The sequence below is a fragment of the Bombina bombina genome, chromosome 8 (genome assembly GCF_027579735.1).
Source record: "Bombina bombina isolate aBomBom1 chromosome 8, aBomBom1.pri, whole genome shotgun sequence".
Taxonomy (NCBI): Eukaryota; Metazoa; Chordata; class Amphibia; order Anura; family Bombinatoridae; genus Bombina; species Bombina bombina.
The window spans coordinates 271,626,463-271,651,180 of record NC_069506.1 but is presented as its reverse complement, the minus strand read 5'-3'; the positions used below and the strand labels follow the sequence as shown (position 1 = coordinate 271,651,180).

The following is a 24,718-nucleotide window of genomic DNA, read 5'->3' as shown; positions in this document are numbered from 1 at the left end:
TGGGCGGAGCCTAGGAGGGATCATGTGACCAGCTTTGCTGGGACTCTTTGCCATTTCCTGTTGGGGAAGAGAATATCCCACAAGTAAGGATGACGCCGTGGACCGGACACACCAATGTTGGAGAAAATAAAAATAGTCAAAATAAGAATATAGTCTATTAAAGGGACTTAAAACCCCCAAAATTTCCAATTTACTTCTATTATGAAATTTTCTTTGTTCTCAGGTTATTCTTTGTTAAAGGAATAGAATAGTCAAACTTAAACTTTCATGGTTCAGCCTTCAGATGACATCAAATATTTATATACATGAGCTGCGGTTGAGACCAGGTTCCTCCACCAGAGGGGAGTAGAATTCTATAAATGTACATGAGTTCTAAAATTCTCCATATTACTTGGCAAAAGGTCAGACTTTAAGTTGACGTGAGATTTCTATACTAGATTGTGTAATGGCCCCCATGGATCCTCCCTATGTAGTGTAAAAGTAGACCCACTTATAGTTATACCTGTTTGTTTTCATGCTTCTGAGATTATGAGAGTGATATTACAGTTTATTTTTTTTATATATATTATCTGGTATATAGGGTATTAAAGAGTATTCATTTAGATATTATGATATAGATTTGTCTATAAACAAGGGCTTAACAGGGACCCTCTATGTTAATTTAAAAATCTGAGGTTCGCTTTAAGTTCTTACAAACCACATAGGTAACACTTATATATCTAAGCCTCTGCAGACTGCCCCCTTATTTAAATTCTTTTGACACTTGTATTTTAGCCAATTAGTGCCGACTCCTAGGTAACTCCACGTGCATGAGCAAAGTGTTATCTATATGACACACATGAACTAACACCCTCTAGTGGTGAAAAACGGTCAAAATGCATTCGGATCAGAGGCAGCCTTCAAGGTCTAAGAAATTAAAGTGGAAGTAAATCCTAGCGTTTTACAAACGCTAGGATTTACTATTGAAACAAATAAAGGGGACTTTCATTCATGAAGTATAAGATACTTCATGTAGAAAGCTCCTTTATCTGATTCAATCGATCGCCGTTTTTACCTTGTACAGCAGCCCACGGCAAAAAAAAAATTTGGCTAAGAGGTGGCATTTTCACCTCTTAGCCAATAGCCGTGCGGTAAATCCAGCTCCCATGGGCACCAACCTGGATTTACCGCACGGCTATTGGCTAAGTGGTGAAAAAGTCACCTCTTAGCCAACATTTTTTTTTTTTTTTTGCCTTGGGCTGCTGTACAAGGTAAAAACGGCTAGGATTTACTTTCACTTTAACATATGAACCTCCTAGGTTTAGCTTTCAACTAAGAATACCAAGAGAACAAAGCAAAATTGGTGCTAAAAGTAAATTGGAAAGTTGTTTAAAATTACATGCCCTATCCGAATCATGAAAGTTTATTTTGGACTAGACTGTCCCTTTAATTCACTCTCTCCCACACAGACACACTTACTGCATTTAAATGTTTGCTGTGGGCAGTGGCGTCACTAGGGGGGTGCGGCCCGCACCGAGGTGACACCACTCCACATAGTATCATACTACCATCAAGTTGTATTAATGTATTTTACTAATAATATACTTTTATTTTTAATTGTTTGGTAAACAACTATATACTCCCATTTCTAAACTAGTACACTATTATTAAAAATATTTTATTTAATATTGTGCATTCTGTCTGTGCGCTGCGCAACACCGCCCCCCACTCACAGATGGCAGATGATTGGCAGCTGCTGGCTTACTCTTGGTCTCTCTCTCTCAGACAACATGGCCCCCACTGGTCTGGCACCACCCACCCACCACCATCAGAGAGTGAGATCTGAGATTCATCATCCCAGCCATGACCATGAGCCATCCCAGCATCGATCACCACCAGTGCACGCCTCCCAGACCAGTCTGTCCCTCCCCTCTAATACCGGTCACGTTCCTCACAGGCTCTATTGCTGAGAAGACTGCTGGCGCAGCACAGACCACCACCATGTGAGGAACGTGATCGGAGATGATTGAACAGGCATGGGGGGGGGGAGCAGGAATACTGCGACTGCGCAACTGTTCTGAGCCGCTGAGGAAAAGAAAATTTATGCTTACCTGATAAATTTATTTCTTTTTTGACACGATGAGTCCACGGATCATCTTAATTACTAATGGGAGATTTACCTCCTGGCCAGCAGGAGGAGGCAAAGAGCTCCTCCCTTCCCTCCCACTCCAGTCATTCGACCGAAGTTAGGAAGAGAAAGGAAAAGCCAAGGTGCAGAGGTGTCTGAAGTTTACAATAACCCACAACCTGTCTAAAAGAACAAGGCGGGCCGTGGACTCATCGTGTCAAAAAAGAAATACATTTATCAGGTAAGCATAAATTTTCTTTTCTTTTTTAAGACACGATGAGTCCATGTATCATCTTAATTACTAATGGGATTCAATACCCAAGCTAGAGTACACAGATGATACGGGAGGGACAAGACCGGTAACCTAAACGGAAGGCACCACTGCTTGAAGAACCTTTCTTCCAAAAGCGGCCTCAGCCGAAATAAAAGTATCAAATTTGAAGAACTTTGAAAAAGAGTGAAGAGAGGACCAAGTTGCAGCCTTGCAAATCTGTTCCACAGAAGCATCATTCGTCAATGCCCATGAGGAAGCAACAGCCCTCGTGGAATGAGCTGTAACTCTCTCAGGAGGCTGCAGTCCAGCAGTCTCATATGCAAAACGTATTATACTCTTCAGCCAAAAAGAAAGAAGTAGCCGTAGCTTTCTGTCCCTTACGTTTTCCTGAGAAAATCACAAACAAAGAAGAAGACTGATGAAAGTCCTTAGTTGCCTGTTAATAAAACTATAAAGCACGGACCACGTGCAAATTGTACAGAAGACTTTCCTTCTGAGAAGAAGGATTAGAACACAAGGAAGGAACAACAATCTCCTGATTAATGTTCCGGTCAGAAACAACCTTATGAAGAAAACCTAAATTGGTACGTAAAACTACCTTATCTGAATGGAAAATAAGATAAGGAGACTCGTACTGTAAAGCCGAGAGCCCTGACACTCTCCGAGCAAAAGAAATAGCCACAAGAAATAAAACTTTCCAAGATAACAACTTAATATGTAAGGAATGCATAGGCTCAAACGGAGCCCCTAGAAGAACTTTGAGAACTAAATTCAGACTCCATGGAGGAGTAACTGGTTTGAACACAGGCCTGATCCTGACCAAGGCCTAATAAAAAGATTGAACATCTACCAGATGTTTGTGTAACAAAATAGATAAAGCAGAGATTTGACCCTATAGGGAACTCGTAGACAAGCCCTTCTCCAAACCCTCTTGGATAAAAGACAAAATTCTAGGAACCCTAACTTTACTCCATGAGTAGCCCTTGGATTCACACCAATAAAGATATTTACGCCAAATCTTATGGTAAATCTTTCTAGTCACAGGCTTACGAGCCTGAATCAGAAAAACCCTGCTTGGGTAAAATTAAGCAGTCAGCTTCAGAGAAACTAGATTTGGATGAAGGAAGGGCCCCTGAATCAGAAGGTCCTTCCTCAATGGGAGTCTCCACAGTGGCAGAGATGAAATTTACACCAGATCCGCATACCAAATCCTGCGAGGCCAGGCCGGAGCTATGAGGATCACTGAAGCCCTCTCCTGTTGGATTCAAACAATTACCAGAGGAAGGAGCGCAAACGAAATAGGAATGCTAGACTGAATGTCCAAGGGACCGCCAGAGCATCTATCAGCTCTGCCTTGGGGATCCTGAACCTCGACCCGTATCTCGTGAGTTGGCATTCTGTCGAGATGCCAAGAGATCCAATTCCGGCTGACCTCACTTGAGAATCAGGCTGGAAACACTTCCGGATGGGGTTCCCACTCCCCCGGATGAAAGATCTACCTGATCAGGAAATCCGCCTCCCAGTTGTCCACCCCTGTGAAGTGGATCGCAGACAGGCAGCAAGAGTGGATCTCCGCCCACTAAATTATTTTGGATACCTCTATCATCGCTAAGGAACTCCTCGTTCCTCCCTGATGATTGATGTAAGCCACTGACGTTATATTGTCCGACTGGAACCTGATAAACTGGACCGAGGCTAACTGGGGCCAGTCCAGAAGAGCATTGTAGATCGCTCTCAGCTCCAGAATGCTTAAAGGAAGAACAGACTCCGACTGAGTCCAAACCCCCTGAGCCCTTAGGGAGCCCCAGACTGCTCCCCACCTTAGAAGGCTGGCGTCTGTTGTCACAATCACCCAAGATGGTCTGTGAAAGCAGGTTCCCTGGGAGAAAATATCTAGAGACAACCACCATTGAAGAGATCCTTGTCTCCTGCTCCAGTAGTATTCGAGTAGACAAATCCATATAATCTCCGTTCCATTGCCTGAGCATGCTTACCTGCAGAGGTGAAACCGAGCAAACGGGATGATGTCCATTGTCGCCGCCATCAGCCCGGTTACATCCAAGCACTGAGCCACTGATGTCCGAGGAGTGGACTGAAGGACTAGACAAGAATCGATCAGCTTTGATTTCCTGACTTCTGTCAGAAAAATCATCATAGATATGGAGTCTATTATGGTTCCCAAGAATGTTACCCTTGTGCTTGGGACTAAGGAACTCCTTTCCCAAATTTACCTTCCACCCGTGAGAACGCAGGAAGGCTATGAAATCTTGCTTGCTGGAAGAATGGCGCCTGGACTAGGATGTCATCCAGATAGGGCGCCACTGCAATGCCCCGTAACCGAAGCACCGCCAACAGCAATTCCCATACCTTTGTGAAAATTCTGGGAGCTGCGGCAAAACCAAAAGGAAGAGCCACAAGCTGGAAGAGTTTGTCCAGAAAAGCAAACCTTAGAAACTTGTGATGAGTCTTGTGAATGGGCACATGAAGGTACGCGTCCTATAAATCCACTGTTGACATAAATGGACCCTCTTGGATCAAGGGAAGAATGGAACGAGTAGTTTCCATCTTGAAGGATGGTACTCTGAGAAATTTATTTAGACTCTTGAGATCTAAAGTTGGTCTGAAGGTTCAATCTTCTTGAGAACCACAAACAGATTGGAATAAAAACCCAGATCCAGTTCCTGTATTGGAATTGAAACATTCACTCCCAGGTCTGAGAGGCCTCCTACGTAGTGCAAGAATGCCTCTCTTTTTGTCTGGGCTGCAGATCTTGAAAGCAGAAACCTGCCTCTGGGGGGGGGGGGAAACCTTTTCAACTCTGTTGTCCCTTTTTGTTTGCTTCTCTTATCCTGCGGAAGAAGATGACCCTTACCTCCCGTGATATCAGAGATAATTTCCGACAAGCCAGGAACAAACAAGGTCTTCCTCCCAGATTGATAACTTGAATGGAAGCATCCGTAATAAAGGAATAGCTAAATTAAAAGCTTTTATCCAATCCTAGATTACATCCAGGGAAGTTTCCGTCCTGATAACATCAGACAACGCATCAAACCAATATGCCGCCGTGCTAGTGACGATAGCAATGCACACAGATGGTTGTCATTGTAAGACCTGGTGTACATAGAACTTCTTGAGTAAACCCTCCATAGGAGCTTTTGAAGGCACAAATATCCTCTATGGGAATAGTAGTTCTCTTAGCTAAAGTGGAAACGGCTCCTTTCACCTTGTGAACTGTTTGCCAAGCCTCCTTAATAGAGTCGTGCTATGGGAAAGATCTTTTTAAATATAAGAGATGGAGAAAAAGGAATACCCAGACTCTCCCACTCCTTATCTCAGAAGTTTGGCATGGACCGAAAAATGTCTGTCAAGGAAGGAACCTCAAAATATTTTTTGAGCTTACTGGACTTCTTAGGAACAACAACTACGGTGGAGTCGCTGTCATCCAAAGTAGCTAAAATCTCCTTAAGTAACAGACGGAGGTGCTCTAGCTTAAACCTGAAAGAAACTACTTCAGTATCAGCAGGAGGAATTATACTGTCAGAAACTGAAATTTTATCCTCAGATGCTACCGAAGTATCCTCTTCCTCAGTCTAGGAGGGGACTTCTGAGATAGCAACAACCGTGACAGAAACCTCGCTCACTGAATGTTTAATTTTCCTCTTGCGCTCTCCCTGCAGCATGGGAAAAGCCAACAAACGCACCTGAGACCTAGTACAAGAGGGAAGCAATGTCTTGCAAGATAACTCCCGAAGGAGATGTGGAAGAAACACAGGACACTTAAGGAGAAGGCTACGGCATATATTGAACATTGTTAGAATGTTTCTTGCCGCATTCAAGACAATGTTGGCTCTGAAAATGTAAAATCCTATCAATACACGAGGAACAGAAAATTTTTACCGTTCCACATTAGCATCAAGGCATAACACCCATGTAACCTCTATATTCGCATTTAACATACAGTAATAAGGTTTACTGCGTCTTTACATTCCTAAATGTGCTATACATTTATTCCATTAACATAGGATAAGCCATTAATATGGTGTAGAGCCACATAGACCAGCAGAATTCTCAATTTGATTAAATCAAATAGGATGGTACTGTGTCTTTAAATGTTAAAAAAACACCTTACATTTAGTCCATTAACAGTAGATATGCTAACATATATGGCGTAGGGCCTCTTGGACCAAAAGACCTCACAAGTTGTTTAACTTAAAATTGGGTGGTACTGTGCCCTTAAAATGTTAACCACTTTAGGACATATGACTGAATTTTTCCGTCATAAAACAATTGAGCAAACTGAAAGCTGTGTCCTTAAAGGGTTAAAAAAAAACAGTGCTCTTATTTTTACAATATGGTTCTTAACGTACAAGCAGAAAATCTCAACTGGCAGAGATGACTGTCTGCTACCGTAAGGTTGACTAACAAACAGCAGGCATCCGAATCACTTTAAGCTATTCTTAGTATGCATGAGAAGCCTCCCTGCTGAATGACCGCAGCAGAGGAGACCCCCCTTTCGCTCTTCGTTTATCGGGATTGTGTATAAAAGGCGCACAAACTTTCTCTTTAGTGTTGCGTAGCCTAGCTCCACCCATCGTGGGCGTATCAAGCTGGAACTCCCGGGCGGCTAATTTGTGAAAATGGAGCAGTCGGGAAAATTAACCCACATCATAGCCATTTAAAGACAAACCTCCCGATCAGCTAGAAAGTAAAATACAGCCATCGGGAGTAGCGAGTTGCACTACCATGAGTAACACCTAACCTGTATAATAAGGCCAATCCAAGTCGGTTAAATAAAATAAGACTTGCGCTCTTTTAACATGCTAACATGGCGAAAGCCACATAAAAAATTAGAGCCACTTCTCCACGGTCTCCAGTGCCTGCAACCATTGCCCAATAACTTATCCTCACCCCCAGGGATAATGTCATTAAGTGTCCATGAAAATAAAGTGCCAATTTTTCTGTGTCTCCAGAAAATAACACTTAGCACTTTCCTTAGAAATCTGCCCGTCAGTAAGGCAGCTCACGCGGCTTGCAACGTTTCTTTTTTCCTCTCCCTTACATTGGCCTGTGGAAAACAAAAAGTAATGAGTCTATTTTTTCCCCCCAGACTTTCACAAATAGGGCAGCATATAATCTATGGGAGGCGCAGTGAGAATTATGTCCCACAAGTTCCCATTGCTCTAAAGCCACCAAAAGCTCTACTGTAGAGACTGATATGGACTACGGCTACACCCCAGAACAAAGCAGCACTCTCTGGCACTACTTTAAAAATAATAAACTCTTAATTGAAGAATCTGACACCTAACTTTACCTCTTCCTAGCACTAACATAGGCAAAGAGAATGACTGGAGTGGGAGGGAAGGGAGGAGCTATTTAACAGCTCTGCTGTGGTGCTCTTTGCCTCCTCCTGCTGACCAGGAGGTGAATATCCCATTAGTAATTTAGAAGATCCGTGGACTCATCATGTCTTAAAAAAGAAAGAGCGCTGGATGACGGCAGGCGGTGTCTGGTGGTGACTATGGTACTCGTGTGTGGAGAGAGAGTGACATTGATCTCGTGGGGTGGGGACCGTAAAGGAGCAGAAGGTAGGGGGGGCTGGCTACTGTCTACTTCATTGGTGTTAGAGTGTAAGGTGTGGGACTGCTTGTCACAGAGAAAGGAGACTTGCAATTAACTCACTCACTGCTGGCTTTGAATAGTTTAATACAGACAGCATTTTGAATATAGTATTATTTGGGTACATTACTTTACACAGCTAACCTTATTTGTTTAAACAATTGGCAGCACTGAAAAAAAGTTTAACTGTGCAGAGTAATGTACCCAAATAACACTATATGCAGTCAACAGTGAGTGCTTTGATTTAGGGACTTCTTAAGCTAAACGGTTAATGTGAAATCCCCTAAGAAAACAATATAGTCTATTAAAACAAGTCCACCCCACACACAAAAAAAAATACACTACACACACAGAATACCCCCTACACAAACAAACAAGCATGCTACAAATATACACACAAGACACTTATAAATTCACATATTAACTTATAAAGACATAACAATATTATTATGACACTAGATTAAGAAGCATATGTATTATATATAGCTGATGTTAGAGCTTCAAATTTGAAAAAAAAATAAACATGGGGTTAACACCATGAGTTAACGCACCGGGTGACACCAACCCTAGTGACGCCACTGGCTGTGGGTCAAGCATAAGTGCAAATAAATATTGTGTAGCCTCTCTTAGACTTAGTGGTCTATATGTGGTCTTTACTGGTAACCTGTCACGGATACAAAGGGACACAATAATGTGTAATGAACAGAAGAAAAAAATACTGTTTAAATTAATTCCCAGCCTAGCGTTAAAAGCAGTTTGCAAATTAATTAGGTGCACAGTTCTTGTGGAAGTTGCTGACAGTCTGTACCTGGGAATCCGTCACAGATGTGCTCACTGCTACCGGCACACTGCAGCCACCCTCCTGCAAAAGAAAAAGTAACACAAGTGTTTGCTACGTTGTGTATTACATGAAGATAACCAGGTTTATACTTGGTACATTCATTTCTTTTCACTCAGTTAACTTATTCAGGAAGTGATGCTTCATAGTTGGAAATAAAAGTAACCATTTGAAACAGGATGCACTAGTGATTCTGGGTTACAGTAAGACCGCTCTGAACACCAACAGGATTATCCAAATAACTCTTAGGCTAAAGGAACTTACATCCAATCTATTAAAAACAATTCTTAAACATTTGCTTTTAATAAATCAGATTTACAAACACAGGTCCTTAGCATCTTTTGTAACAACGCTTCTTAATCTAAGAGATCTTCTTTGGATATTCTAGTAGGTGTTTAGAGCAGTATTATTATAACCCGGAGCGGTTTAGAGTTTCAACCAAGTTGGAGACTGAATACCAGCATGCCCGTACTGCACTATACTTTTCATGCCAACCAAAACGTGAGTGGTCAATTTGGGAAATTAATATCACATTATAGAGTTACGCTATGTAGCACCACTTTTTTTTTTTGTTGATTTCAGTTATGCTTCATAAACACATCAAGTTAGAAGAAAACTTTGCTGAGGTATTCAGACTCCTCCCTTTCCTGCCATCTTTAGCTCACAAGATAGAGAACTGTCATCCAAATAGGGCTCGGAAAAAACCTAGGCATAAGACACTTTGCTTTGTGTATATATATAGCCAGACCTTTATGTAAAATTAATTTACAGTAAGCATAAAGCCGATTAGTAATTTGTTTTCCCTGAGACAAAATGTTCACTGTGCCTTCCATGCATGCAGAACACATTGTTGGAAAAAATGAAAGCTGTATTCAAATATAGCATTATACATGCAGGTCTGCAGACTGCAAATAGGGGGATGACTATATACGGATGTGTTTATGCATGACACATATTGCCCCTAATCCTACATGCAGGTTCTCCTTACCAGTCTTTTCATGAAGGCTCGTTCTGCTATGCACCGAAGCACCGTATGGGAGTCCTGCAGAACAGATACCATTCTCAGGATATGTTGGTCCTTGGCTCTGACCTCCACTGCCAGCGCCCCCTGCAGGACATAAACATATTGCAGTGATACCATACTTTCAAACCATGAACATTTTGAAAGGATCAAGGATAGAACCTACTAGTATAGTACATTTTGCCAATTTGCTTTTTTTTTTTTTTTAATCTAGCGAGCTACAGAATGTAAAAGAGTATTGTGTTATTAGCAGAGCTATGTGTATCTAGCGCATTATGAGCGGAGCTATAGGATGGGGAGCAGGTCTGTGTGTATCTAGCACATTATCAGTTGACCTACAGGATAGGGAGCAGAGCTATGTGTATCTAGCGCACTATGAGCAGAGCTATGTGTATCTAGCGCACTATGAGCAGAGCTATGTGTATCTAGCGCACTATGAGCAGAGCTATGTATATCTAGCGCACTATGAGCAGAGCTGTGTGTATCTAGCGCATTAAGAGCAGAGCTAAAGGATGGGGAGCAGAGCTATGTATATCTAGCGCACTATGAGCAGAGATATGTATATCTAGTGCACTATGAGTTGAGCTACAGGATAGGGAGCAGAGCTATGTGTATCTAGCGCATTATGAGCAGAGCTATAGGATGGGGAGCAGAGCTGTGTGTATCTAGCGCACTATGAGCAGAGCTATGTATATCTAGCGCACTATGAACAGAGCTATGTATATCTAGCGCACTATGAACAGAGCTATGTATATCTAGCGCACTATGAGCAGAGCTATGTATATCTAGCGCACTATGAGCAGAGCTATGTATATCTAGCGCACTATGAGCAGAGCTATGTATATCTAGCGCATTATGAGCAGAGCTATGTATATCTAGCGCATTATGAGCAGAGCTGTGTGTATCTAGCGCATTATGAGCAGAGCTATGTATATCTAGCGCATTATGAGCAGAGCTATGTATATCTAGCGCATTATGAGCAGAGCTGTGTGTATCTAGCGCATTATGAGCAGAGCTATGTGTATCTAGCGCATTATGAGCAGAGCTATGTGTATCTAGCGCATTATGAGCAGAGCTATGTATATCTAGCGCATTATGAGCAGAGCTATGTGTATCTAGCGCATTATGAGCAGAGCTAAAGGATGGGCAGCAGAGCTATGTATATCTAGCGCACTATGAGCAGAGCTGTGTGTATCTAGCGCACTATGAGCAGAGCTAAAGGATGGGGAGCAGAGCTGTGTGTATCTAGCGCATTATAAGCAGAGCTATGTATATCTTGCGCACTATAAGCAGAGCTATGTATATCTAGCACATTATGAGCAGAGCTATGTGTATCTAGCACATTATGAGCAGAGCTATGTATATCTAGCGCACTATGAGCAGAGCTATGTATATCTAGCGCACTATGAGCAGAGCCATGTATATCTAGCGCACTATGAGCAGAGCCATGTATATCTAGCGCACTATGAGCAGAGCCATGTATATCTAGCGCACTATGAGCAGAGCTATGTATATCTAGCGCACTATGAGCAGAGCTATGTATACCTAGCGCATTATGAGCAGAGCTAAAAGGAAGGGGAGCAGAGCTATGTGTATCTAGCGCATTAGGAGTTGAGCTATAGGACAGGGAGCAGAGCTATGTGTATCTAGCACATTATGAGCAGAGCTAAAGGATGGGGAGCAGAGCTATGTGTATCTAGCGCATTACGAGCAGAGCTAAAGGATGGGGAGCAGAGCTGTGTGTATCTAGCGCATTATGAGCAGAGCTATGTATATCTTGCGCACTATGAGCAGAGCTATGTATACCTAGCGCATTATGAGCAGAGCTAAAAGGAAGGGGAGCAGAGCTATGTGTATCTAGCGCATTATGAGCAGAGCTATGTGTATCTAGCGCACTATGAGCAGAGCTAAAAGGAAGGGGAGCAGAGCTATGTATATCTTGCGCACTATAAGCAGAGCTATGTGTATCTAGCGCATTAAGAGCAGAGCTATGTGTACCTAGCGCACTATGAGCAGAGCTAAAGGATGGGGAGCAGAGCTATGTATATCTAGCGCACTATGAGCAGAGCTATGTATATCTAGCGCACTATGAGCAGAGCTATAGGATAGGGAGCAGAGCTATGTGTATCTAGCGCATTATGAGCAGAGCTATGTATATCTAGTGCACTATGAGCAGAGCTATGTATATCTAGCGCACTATGAGCAGAGCTATGTATATCTAGCGCACTATGAGCAGAGCTAAAGGATGGGGAGCAGAGCTGTATGTATCTAGTGCATTATGAGCAGAGCTATGTGTATCTAGCACATTATGAGCAGAGCTATGTATATCTAGTGCACTATGAGCAGAGCTATGTATATCTAGCGCACTATGAGCAGAGCTATGTATATCTAGCGCACTATGAGCAGAGCTAAAGGATGGGGAGCAGAGCTGTATGTATCTAGTGCATTATGAGCAGAGCTATGTGTATCTAGCACATTATGAGCAGAGCTATGTGTATCTAGCGCACTATGAGCAGAGCTATGTGTATCTAGCGCACTATGAGCAGAGCTATGTGTATCTAGCGCACTATGAGCAGAGCTATGTGTATCTAGCGCACTATGAGCAGAGCTAAAGGATGGGGAGCAGAGCTGTGTGTATCTAGCGCACTATGAGCAGAGCTATGTATATCTAGCGCACTATGAGCAGAGCTATGTATATCTAGCGCACTATGAGCAGAGCTATGTATATCTAGCGCACTATGAGCAGAGCTATGTATATCTAGCGCACTATGAGCAGAGCTATGTATATCTAGCGCACTATGAGCAGAGCTATGTATATCTAGCGCACTATGAGCAGAGCTATGTATATCTAGCGCACTATGAGCAGAGCTATGTATATCTAGCGCACTATGAGCAGAGCTATGTATATCTAGCGCACTATGAGCAGAGCTATGTATATCTAGCACACTATGAGCAGAGCTATAGGATAGGGAGCAGAGCTATGTGTATCTAGCGCACTATGAGCAGAGCTATGTGTATCTAGCACACTATGAGCAGAGCTATGTGTATCTAGCACACTATGAGCAGAGCTATGTGTATCTAGCACACTATGAGCAGAGCTAAAGGATGGGGAGCAGAGCTGTGTGTATCTAGCGCATTATGAGCAGAGCTATGGGATGGGAAGCAGGTCTGTGTGTATCTAGCGCACTATGAGCAGAGCTATGTGTATCTTGCGCACTATGAGCAGAGCTATGTGTATCTTGCGCACTATGAGCAGAGCTATGTGTATCTTGCGCACTATGAGCAGAGCTATGTATATCTAGCGCACTATGAGCAGAGCTATGTGTATCTTGCGCACTATGAGCAGAGCTAAAGGATGGGGAGCAGAGCTATGTATATCTAGCGCACTATGAGCAGAGCTAAAGGATGGGGAGCAGAGCTATGTATATCTAGCGCACTATGAGCAGAGCTATGTATATCTAGCGCACTATGAACAGAGCTAAAGGATGGGGAGCAGAGCTATGTATATCTAGCGCACTATGAGCAGAGCTATGTATATCTAGCGCACTATGAACAGAGCTAAAGGATGGGGAGCAGAGCTATGTGTATCTAGCACACTATGAGCAGAGCTAAAGGATGGGGAGCAGAGCTGTGTGTATCTAGCGCATTATGAGCAGAGCTATGCGTATCTTGCGCACTATAAGCAGAGCTATGTATATCTAGCGCACTATGAGCAGAGCTATGTATATCTAGCGCACTATGAGCAGAGATATGTGTACCTAGCGCACTATGAGCAGAGCTAAAGGATGGGGGGCAGAGCTATGTATATCTAGCACACTATGAGCAGAGCTATGTATATCTAGCGCACTATGAGCAGAGCTATGTATATCTAGAGAACTATGAGCAGAGCTAAAGGATGGGGAGCAGAGCTATGTATATCTAGCGCATTATGAGCAGAGCTAAAAGGATGGGGAGCAGAGCTATGTGTATCTAGCGCATTATGAGCAGAGCTAAAGGATGGGGAGCAGAGCTATGTGTATCTAGCGCATTATGAGCAGAGCTATGTGTATCTAGCGCATTATGAGCAGAGCTATGTGTATCTAGCACACTATGAGCAGAGCTAAAGGATGTGGAGCAGAGCTAAAGGATGGGGAGCAGAGGTGTATATCTAGCGCATTAGGAGTTGAGCTATAGGATAGGGAGCAGAGCTATGTGTATCTAGCACATTATGAACAGAGCTATAGGATGGCGAGCAGGTCTGTGTGTATTTAGCGCATTATGAGCGGAGCTATAGGATGGGGAGTAGAGCTATGTGTATCTAGCGCATTATGAGCAGAGCTATGTATATCTAGCGCACTATGAGCAGAGCTATGTATATCTAGCGCACTATGAGCAGAGCTAAAGGATGGGGAGCAGAGCTGTGTGCATCTAGTGCATTATGAGCGGAGCTATAGGATAGGGAGCAGAGCTATGTGTATCTAGCGCATTATGAGCAGAGCTATGTATATCTAGCGCACTATGAGCAGAGCTATGTATATCTAGCGCACTATGAGCAGAGCTAAAGGATGGGGAGCAGAGCTGTGTGCATCTAGTGCATTATGAGCAGAGCTATGTGTATTTAGCACACTATGAGCAGAGCTATGTGTATCTAGCGCACTATGAGCAGAGCTAAAGGATGGGGAGCAGAGCTGTGTGCATCTAGTGCATTATGAGCAGAGCTATGTGTATTTAGCACACTATGAGCAGAGCTAAAGGATGGGGAGCAGAGCTGTGTGTATCTAGCACATTATGAGCAGAGCTAAAGGATGGGGAGCAGAGCTGTGTGTATCTAGCGCATTATGAGCAGAGCTAAAGGATGGGGAGCAGAGCTATGTGTATCTAGCGCATTATGAGCAGAGCTATGTATATCTAGCGCACTATGAGCAGAGCTATGTATATCTAGCGCACTATGAGCAGAGCTATGTGTATCTAGCGCACTATGAGCAGAGCTATGTGTATCTAGCACATTATGAGCAGAGCTATGTATATCTAGCGCACTATGAGCAGAGCTATGTATATCTAGCGCATTATGAGCAGAGCTATGTATATCTAGCGCATTATGAGCAGAGCTGTGTGTATCTAGCGCATTATGAGCAGAGCTGTGTGTATCTAGCACATTATGAGCAGAGCTGTGTGTATCTAGCGCACTATGAGCAGAGCTGTGTGTATCTAGCGCACTATGAGCAGAGCTGTGTGTATCTAGCGCACTATGAGCAGAGCTGTGTGTATCTAGCGCACTATGAGCAGAGCTGTGTGTATCTAGCGCACTATGAGCAGAGCTGTGTGTATCTAGCGCAGTATGAGCAGAGCTGTGTGTATCTAGCGCACTATGAGCAGAGCTGTGTGTATCTAGCGCACTATGAGCAGAGCTGTGTGTATCTAGCGCACTATGAGCAGAGCTGTGTGTATCTAGCGCACTATGAGCAGATCTGTGTGTATCTAGCGCACTATGAGCAGAGCTGTGTGTATCTAGCGCACTATGAGCAGAGCTGTGTGTATCTAGCGCACTATGAGCAGAGCTGTGTGTATCTAGCGCACTATGAGCAGAGCTGTGTGTATCTAGCGCAATATGAGCAGAGCTATAGGATGGGAGCAGAGCTATGTGTATCTAGCGCACTATGAGCAGAGCTAAAGGATGGGGAGCAGAGCTATGTGTATCTAGCGCACTATGAGCAGAGCTACACGATAGGGAGCAGGTCTGTGTGTATCTAGCGCATTATGAGCGGAGCTATAGGATGGCGACCAGGTCTGTGTGTATCTAGCGCACTATGAGCAGAGCTATAGGATGGCGAGCAGGTCTGTGTGTATCTAGCGCATTATGAGCGGAGCTATAGGATGGCGAGCAGGTCTGTGTGTATCTAGCGCATTATAAGCGGAGCTATAGGATGGCGAGCAGGTCTCTGTATCTAGCGCATTATAAGCGGAGCTATAGGATGGCGAGCAGGTCTCTGTGTATCTAGCGCATTATAAGCGGAGCTATAGGATGGCGAGCAGGTCTCTGTGTATCTAGCGCATTATGAGCAGAGCTATAGGATGGGGAGCAGAGCTATGTGTATCTAGCGCATTATGAGCAGAGCTATAGGATGGCGAGCAGGTCTCTGTGTATCTAGCGCATTATGAGCAGAGCTAAAGGATGGGGAGCAGGTCTGTGTGTATCTAGCGCATTATGAGCAGAGCTGTGTGTATCTAGTGCATTATGAGCAGAGCTAAAGGATGGGGAGCAGGTCTGTGTGTATCTAGCGCATTATGAGCAGAGCTAAAGGATGGGGAGCAGGTCTGTGTGTATCTAGCGCATTATGAGCAGAGCTATGTGTATCTAGCACACTATGAGCAGAGCTAAAGAATGGGGAGCAGAGCTATGTGTATCTAGCGCATTATGAGCAGAGCTAAAGGATGGGGAGCAGAGCTATGTGTATCTAGCGCATTATGAGCAGAGCTAAAGGATGTGGAGCAGAGCTAAAGGATGGGGAGCAGAGGTGTATATCTAGCGCATTAGGAGTTGAGCTATAGGATGGCGAGCAGGTCTGTGTGTATTTAGCGCATTATGAGCGGAGCTATAGGATGGGGAGTAGAGCTTTGTGTATCTAGTGCATTATGAGCGGAGCTATAGGATTGGGAGTAGAGCTATGTGTATCTAGTGCATTATGAGCAGAGCTATAGGATTGGGAGTAGAGCTATGTGTATCTAGTGCATTATGAGCAGAGCTATAGGATGGGGAGTAGAGCTGTGTGTATCTAGCGCATTATGAGCGGAGCTATAGGATGGGGAGTAGAGCTGTGTGTATCTAGTGCATTATGAGCGGAGCTATAGGATTGGGAGTAGAGCTGTGTGTATCTAGTGCATTATGAGCGGAGCTATAGGATTGGGAGTAGAGCTATGTGTATCTAGCGCATTATGAGCAGAGCTATGTATATCTAGCGCACTATGAGCAGAGCTATGTATATCTAGCGCACTATGAGCAGAGCTAAAGGATGGGGAGCAGAGCTGTGTGTATCTAGCGCATTATGAGCAGAGCTATGTATATCTAGCGCACTATGAGCAGAGCTATGTATATCTAGCGCACTATGAGCAGAGCTAAAGGATGGGGAGCAGAGCTGTGTGTATCTAGTGCATTATGAGCAGAGCTATGTGTATCTAGTGCATTATGAGCAGAGCTATGTGTATCTAGCACACTATGAGCAGAGCTATGTATATCCTGCGCACTATAAGCAGACCTATGTGTATCTAGCGCATTAAGAGCAGAGCTATGTGTATCTAGCGCACTATGAGCAGAGCTATGTATATCTAGCGCACTATGAGCAGAGCTATGTATATCTAGCGCACTATGAACAGAGCTAAAGGATGGGGAGCAGAGCTATGTGTATCTAGCACATTATGAGCAGAGCTAAAAGGATGGGGAGCAGAGCTATGTGTATCTAGCACATTATGAACAGAGCTATAGGATGGCGAGCAGGTCTGTGTGTATTTAGCGCATTATGAGCGGAGCTATAGGATGGGGAGTAGAGCTATGTGTATCTAGTGCATTATGAGCGGAGCTATAGGATAGGGAGCAGAGCTATGTGTATCTAGCGCATTATGAGCAGAGCTATGTATATCTAGCGCACTATGAGCAGAGCTATGTATATCTAGCGCACTATGAGCAGAGCTATGTATATCTAGCGCACTATGAGCAGAGCTAAAGGATGGGGAGCAGAGCTATGTGTATCTAGCACATTATGAGCAGAGCTAAAAGGATGGGGAGCAGAGCTATGTGTATCTAGCACATTATGAGCAGAGCTAAAGGATGGGGAGCAGAGCTTTGTGTATCTAGCGCATTATGAGCAGAGCTAAAGGATGGGGAGCAGAGCTATGTGTATCTAGCGCATTATGAGCAGAGCTATGTGTATCTAGCGCATTATGAGCAGAGCTGTGTGTATCTAGCGCATTATGAGCAGAGCTAAAGGATGGGCAGCAGAGCTATGTGTATCTAGCACATTATGAGCAGAGCTAAAGGATGGGGAGCAGAGCTTTGTGTATCTAGCGCATTATGAGCAGAGCTAAAGGATGGGGAGCAGAGCTATGTGTATCTAGCGCATTATGAGCAGAGCTATGTGTATCTAGCGCATTATGAGCAGAGCTATGTGTATCTAGCACACTATGAGCAGAGCTAAAGGATGTGGAGCAGAGCTAAAGGATGGGGAGCAGAGGTGTATATCTAGCGCATTAGGAGTTGAGCTATAGGATAGGGAGCAGAGCTATGTGTATCTAGCACATTATGAACAGAGCTATAGGATGGCGAGCAGGTCTGTGTGTATTTAGCGCATTATGAGCGGAGCTATAGGATGGGGAGTAGAGCTATGTGTATCTAGTGCATTATGAGCGGAGCTATAGGATAGGGAGCAGAGCTATGTGTATCTAGCGCATTATGAGCAGAGCTATGTATATCTAGCGCACTATGAGCAGAGCTATGTATATCTAGCGCACTATGAGCAGAGCTAAAGGATGGGGAGCAGAGCTGTGTGCATCTAGTGCATTATGAGCAGAGCTATGTGTATTTAGCACACTATGAGCAGAGCTATGTGTATCTAGCGCACTATGAGCAGAGCTAAAGGATGGGGAGCAGAGCTGTGTGCATCTAGTGCATTATGAGCAGAGCTATGTGTATTTAGCACACTATGAGCAGAGCTATGTGTATCTAGCGCACTATGAGCAGAGCTAAAGGATGGGGAGCAGAGCTGTGTGTATCTAGCACATTATGAGCAGAGCTAAAGGATGGGGAGCAGAGCTGTGTGTATCTAGCGCATTATGAGCAGAGCTAAAGGATGGGGAGCAGAGCTATGTGTATCTAGCGCATTATGAGCAGAGCTATGTATATCTAGCGCACTATGAGCAGAGCTATGTATATCTAGCGCACTATGAGCAGAGCTATGTATATCTAGCGCACTATGAGCAGAGCTATGTGTATCTAGCACACTATGAGCAAAGCTATGTATATCTAGCGCACTATGAGCAGAGCTATGTATATCTAGCACATTATGAGCAGAGCTATGTATATCTAGCGCACTATGAGCAGAGCTATGTATATCTAGCGCATTATGAGCAGAGCTATGTATATCTAGCGCATTATGAGCAGAGCTGTGTGTATCTAGCACATTATGAGCAGAGCTGTGTGTATCTAGCACATTATGAGCAGAGCTGTGTGTATCTAGCACATTATGAGCAGAGCTGTGTGTATCTAGCGCACTATGAGCAGAGCTGTGTGTATCTAGCGCACTATGAGCAGAGCTGTGTGTATCTAGCGCACTATGAGCAGAGCTGTGTGTATCTAGCGCACTATGAGCAGAGCTGTGTGTATCTAGCGCACTATGAGCAGAGCTGTGTGTATCTAGCGCACTATGAGCAGAGCTGTGTGTATCTAGCGCACTATGAGCAGAGCTGTGTGTATCTAGCGCAATATGAGCAGAGCTATAGGATGGGGAGCAGAGCTATGTGTATCTAGCGCACTATGAGCAGAGCTAAAGGATGGGGAGCAGAGCTATGTGTATCTAGCGCACTATGAGCAGAGCTACACGATAGGGAGCAGGTCTGTGTGTATCTAGCGCATTATGAGCGGAGCTATAGGATGGCGACCAGGTCTGTGTGTATCTAGCGCACTATGAGCAGAGCTATAGGATGGCGAGCAGGTCTGTGTGTATCTAGCGCATTATGAGCGGAGCTATAGGATGGCGAGCAGGTCTGTGTGTATCTAGCGCATTATAAGCGGAGCTATAGGATGGCGAGCAGGTCTCTGTGTATCTAGCGCATTATAAGCGGAGCTATAGGATGGCGAGCAGGTCTCTGTGTATCTAGCGCATTATAAGCGGAGCTATAGGATGGCGAGCAGGTCTCTGTGTATCTAGCGCATTATGAGCGGAGCTATAGGATGGGGAGTAGAGCTATGTGTATCTAGTGCATTATGAGCGGAGCTATAGGATGGGGAGCAGAGCTATGTGTATCTAGCGCATTATGAGCAGAGCTATAGGATGGCGAGCAGGTCTCTGTGTATCTAGCGCATTATGAGCAGAGCTAAAGGATGGGGAGCAGGTCTGTGTGTATCTAGCGCATTATGAGCAGAGCTAAAGGATGGGGAGCAGGTCTGTGTGTATCTAGCGCATTATGAGCAGAGCTAAAGGATGGGGAGCAGGTCTGTGTGTATCTAGCGCATTATGAGCAGAGCTATGTGTATCTAGCACACTATGAGCAGAGCTAAAGAATGGGGAGCAGAGCTATGTGTATCTAGCGCATTATGAGCAGAGCTAAAGGATGGGGAGCAGAGCTATGTGTATCTAGCGCATTATGAGCAGAGCTAAAGGATGTGGAGCAGAGCTAAAGGATGGGGAGCAGATGTGTATATCTAGCGCATTAGGAGTTGAGCTATAGGATAGGGAGTAGAGCTATGTGTATCTAGCACATTATGAACAGAGCTATAGGATGGCGAGCAGGTCTGTGTGTATTTAGCGCATTATGAGCGGAGCTATAGGATGGGGAGTAGAGCTATGTGTATCTAGTGCATTATGAGCGGAGCTATAGGATTGGGAGTAGAGCTATGTGTATCTAGTGCATTATGAGCGGAGCTATAGGATGGGGAGTAGAGCTATGTGTATCTAGTGCATTATGAGCGGAGCTATAGGATGGGGAGTAGAGCTATGTGTATCTAGTGCATTATGAGCGGAGCTATAGGATGGGGAGTAGAGCTATGTGTATCTAGTGCATTATGAGCGGAGCTACAGGATAGGGAGCAGAGCTATGTGTATCTAGTGCATTATGAGCGGAGCTACAGGATAGGGAGCAGAGCTATGTGTATCTAGCGCATTATGAGCAGAGCTATGTATATCTAGCGCACTATGAGCAGAGCTATGTATATCTAGCGCACTATGAGCAGAGCTAAAGGATGGGGAGCAGAGCTGTGTGTATCTAGTGCATTATGAGCAGAGCTATGTGTATCTAGCACACTATGAGCAGAGCTATGTATATCCTGCGCACTATAAGCAGACCTATGTGTATCTAGCGCATTAAGAGCAGAGCTATGTGTATCTAGCGCACTATGAGCAGAGCTATGTGTATCTAGCGCACTATGAGCAGAGCTATGTATATCTAGCGCACTATGAGCAGAGCTATGTATATCTAGCGCACTATGAGCAGAGCTATGTATATCTAGCGCACTATGAGCAGAGCTAAAGGATGGGGAGCAGAGCTATGTGTATCTAGCACATTATGAGCAGAGCTAAAAGGATGGGGAGCAGAGCTGTGTGTATCTAGCGCATTATGAGCAGAGCTATGCGTATCTTGCGCACTATGAGCAGAGCTATGTATATCTTGCGCACTATAAGCAGAGCTATGTGTATCTAGCACATTATGAGCAGAGCTATGTGTACCTAGCGCACTATGAGCAGAGCTAAAGGATGGGGAGCAGAGCTATGTATATCTAGCGCACTATGAGCAGAGCTATGTATATCTAGCGCACTATGAGCAGAGCTAAAGGATGGGGAGCAGAGCTGTGTGTATCTAGTGCATTATGAGCAGAGCTATGTGTATCTAGCGCACTATGAGCAGAGCTATGTGTATCTAGCGCACTATGAGCAGAGCTATGTGTATCTAGCGCATTATGAGCAGAGCTATAGGATAGGGAGCAGAGCTATGTGTATCTAGCGCATTATGAGCAGAGCTATGTATATCTAGCGCACTATGAGCAGAGCTATGTATATCTAGCGCACTATGAGCAGAGCTATGTATATCTAGCGCACTATGAGCAGAGCTATGTATATCTAGCGCACTATGAGCAGAGCTATGTATATCTAGCGCACTATGAGCAGAGCTATGTATATCTAGCGCACTATGAGCAGAGCTATGTATATCTAGCGCACTATAAGCAGAGCTAAAGGATGGGGAGCAGAGCTGTGTGTATCTAGTGCATTATGAGCAGAGCTATGTGTATCTAGCACACTATGAGCAGAGCTATGTGTATCTAGCGCACTATGAGCAGAGCTATGTGTATCTAGCACATTATGAGCAGAGCTAAAGGATGGGGAGCAGAGCTGTGTGTATCTAGCGCATTATGAGCAGAGCTATGTATATCTAGCGCACTATGAGCAGAGCTATGTGTATCTAGCACACTATGAGCAGAGCTATGTGTATCTAGCGCACTATGAGCAGAGCTATGTGTATCTAGCGCACTATGAGCAGAGCTATGTGTATCTAGCGCACTATGAGCAGAGCTATGTGTATCTAGCGCACTATGAGCAGAGCTATGTGTATCTAGCACACTATGAGCAGAGCTACAGAATAGGGAGCAGAGCTATGTGTATCTAGCACATTATGAGCAGAGCTAAAGGATGGGGAGCAGAGCTGTGTGTATCTAGCGCACTATGAGCAGAGCTATGTATATCTAGCGCACTATGAGCAGAGCTATGTGTATCTAGCACACTATGAGCAGAGCTATAGGATAGGGAGCAGAGCTATGTGTATCTAGCACATTATGAGCAGAGCTATGGGATGGGAAGCAGGTCTGTGTGTATCTAGCACATTATGAGTTGAGCTACAGTATAGTGAGCAGAGCTATGTGTATCTAGCGCACTATGAGCAGAGCTATGTGTATCTTGCGCACTATGAGCAGAGCTATGTATATCTAGCGCACTATGAGCAGAGCTAAAGGATGGGGAGCAGAGCTATGTATATCTAGCGCACTATGAGCAGAGCTAAAGGATGGGGAGCAGAGCTATGTATATCTAGCGCACTATGAGCAGAGCTAAAGGATGGGGAGCAGAGCTATGTATATCTAGCGCACTATGAGCAGAGCTAAAGGATGGGGAGCAGAGCTATGTATATCTAGCGCACTATGAGCAGAGCTATGTATATCTAGCGCACTATGAGCAGAGCTATGTATATCTAGCGCACTATGAACAGAGCTAAAGGATGGGGAGCAGAGCTATGTATATCTAGCGCACTATGAGCAGAGCTATGTATATCTAGCGCACTATGAGCAGAGCTATGTATATCTAGCGCACTATGAGCAGAGCTATGTATATCTAGCGCACTATGAGCAGAGCTATGTATATCTAGCGCACTATGAGCAGAGCTATAGGATGGGGAGCAGAGCTGTGTGTATCTAGCACATTATGAGCAGAGCTATGTGTATCTAGCACACTATGAGCAGAGCTATGTGTATCTAGCACACTATGAGCAGAGCTATGTGTATCTAGCACACTATGAGCAGAGCTATGTGTATCTAGCACACTATGAGCAGAGCTATGTGTATCTAGCACACTATGAGCAGAGCTAAAGGATGGGGAAGCAGAGCTAAAGAATGGGAAGCAGAGCAGAGCTATGTGTATCTAGCACACTATGAGCAGAGCTAAAGGATGGGGAGCAGAGCTTTGTGTATCTAGCGCATTATGAGCAGAGCTAAAGGATGGGGAGCAGAGCTGTGTGTATCTAGCGCATTATGAGCAGAGCTATGTGTATCTAGCGCATTATGAGCAGAGCTATGTGTATCTAGCGCATTATGAGCAGAGCTATGTGTATCTAGCGCATTATGAGCAGAGCTATGTGTATCTAGCGCATTATGAGCAGAGCTATGTGTATCTAGCGCATTATGAGCAGAGCTATAGGATGGCGAGCAGGTCTGTGTGTATCTAGCGCATTATGAGCAGAGCTAAAGGATGGGGAGCAGAGCTGTGTGTATCTAGCACACTATGAGCAGAGCTATGTGTATCTAGCGCATTATGAGCAGAGCTAAAGGATGGGGAGCAGAGCTATGTGTATCTAGCGCATTATGAGCAGAGCTAAAGGATGGGGAGCAGAGCTGTGTGTATCTAGCACACTATGAGCAGAGCTAAAGGATGGGGAGCAGAGCTTTGTGTATCTAGCGCATTATGAGCAGAGCTAAAGGATGGGGAGCAGAGCTATGTGTATCTAGCGCATTATGAGCAGAGCTATGTGTATCTAGCGCATTATGAGCAGAGCTAAAGGATGTGGAGCAGAGCTATGTGTATCTAGCGCATTATGAGCAGAGCTAAAGGATGGGGAGCAGAGGTGTATATCTAGCGCATTAGGAGTTGAGCTATAGGATAGGGAGCAGAGCTATGTGTATCTAGCACATTATTAACAGAGCTATAGGATGGCAAGCAGGTCTGTGTGTATTTAGCGCATTATGAGCGGAGCTATAGGATGGGGAGTAGAGCTATGTGTATCTAGTGCATTATGAGCGGAGCTATAGGATAGGGAGCAGAGCTATGTGTATCTAGCGCATTATGAGCAGAGCTATGTATATCTAGCGCACTATGAGCAGAGCTATGTATATCTAGCGCACTATGAGCAGAGCTAAAGGATGGGGAGCAGAGCTGTGTGCATCTAGTGCATTATGAGCAGAGCTATGTGTATTTAGCACACTATGAGCAGAGCTATGTGTATCTAGCGCACTATGAGCAAAGCTATGTGTATCTAGCGCACTATGAGCAGAGCTATGTGTATCTAGCGCACTATGAGCAGAGCTATGTGTATCTAGCGCACTATGAGCAGAGCTATGTGTATCTAGCGCACTATGAGCAGAGCTATGTGTATCTAGCGCACTATGAGCAGAGCTATGTGTATCTAGCGCACTATGAGCAGAGCTATGTGTATCTAGCGCACTATGAGCAGAGCTATGTGTATCTAGCGCACTATGAGCAGAGCTATGTGTATCTAGCGCACTATGAGCAGAGCTATGTGTATCTAGCGCACTATGAGCAGAGCTATGTATATCTAGCGCACTATGAGCAGAGCTAAAGGATGGGGAGCAGAGCTATGTGTATCTAGCGCACTATGAGCAGAGCTAAAGGATGGGGAGCA

General features: G+C 44.5%; 1 protein-coding gene across 3 annotated transcripts in view; it reads right to left on the bottom strand.

Moving 5' to 3' along the window:
• HMBS (hydroxymethylbilane synthase) overlaps positions 1 to 24,718 on the bottom strand; it is an 89,320-nt gene that overhangs the window by 7,724 nt on the left and 56,878 nt on the right. For all 3 annotated transcript variants that reach the window (XM_053691345.1, XM_053691347.1, XM_053691346.1), the window contains exons 11-12: positions 9,824 to 9,943; positions 8,806 to 8,859 (exon numbers count right to left, since the gene is read on the bottom strand). In XM_053691345.1, coding sequence (XP_053547320.1) covers positions 8,806 to 8,859; positions 9,824 to 9,943 — 174 coding nt within the window. The remainder of the gene's footprint in view (positions 1 to 8,805; positions 8,860 to 9,823; positions 9,944 to 24,718) is intronic.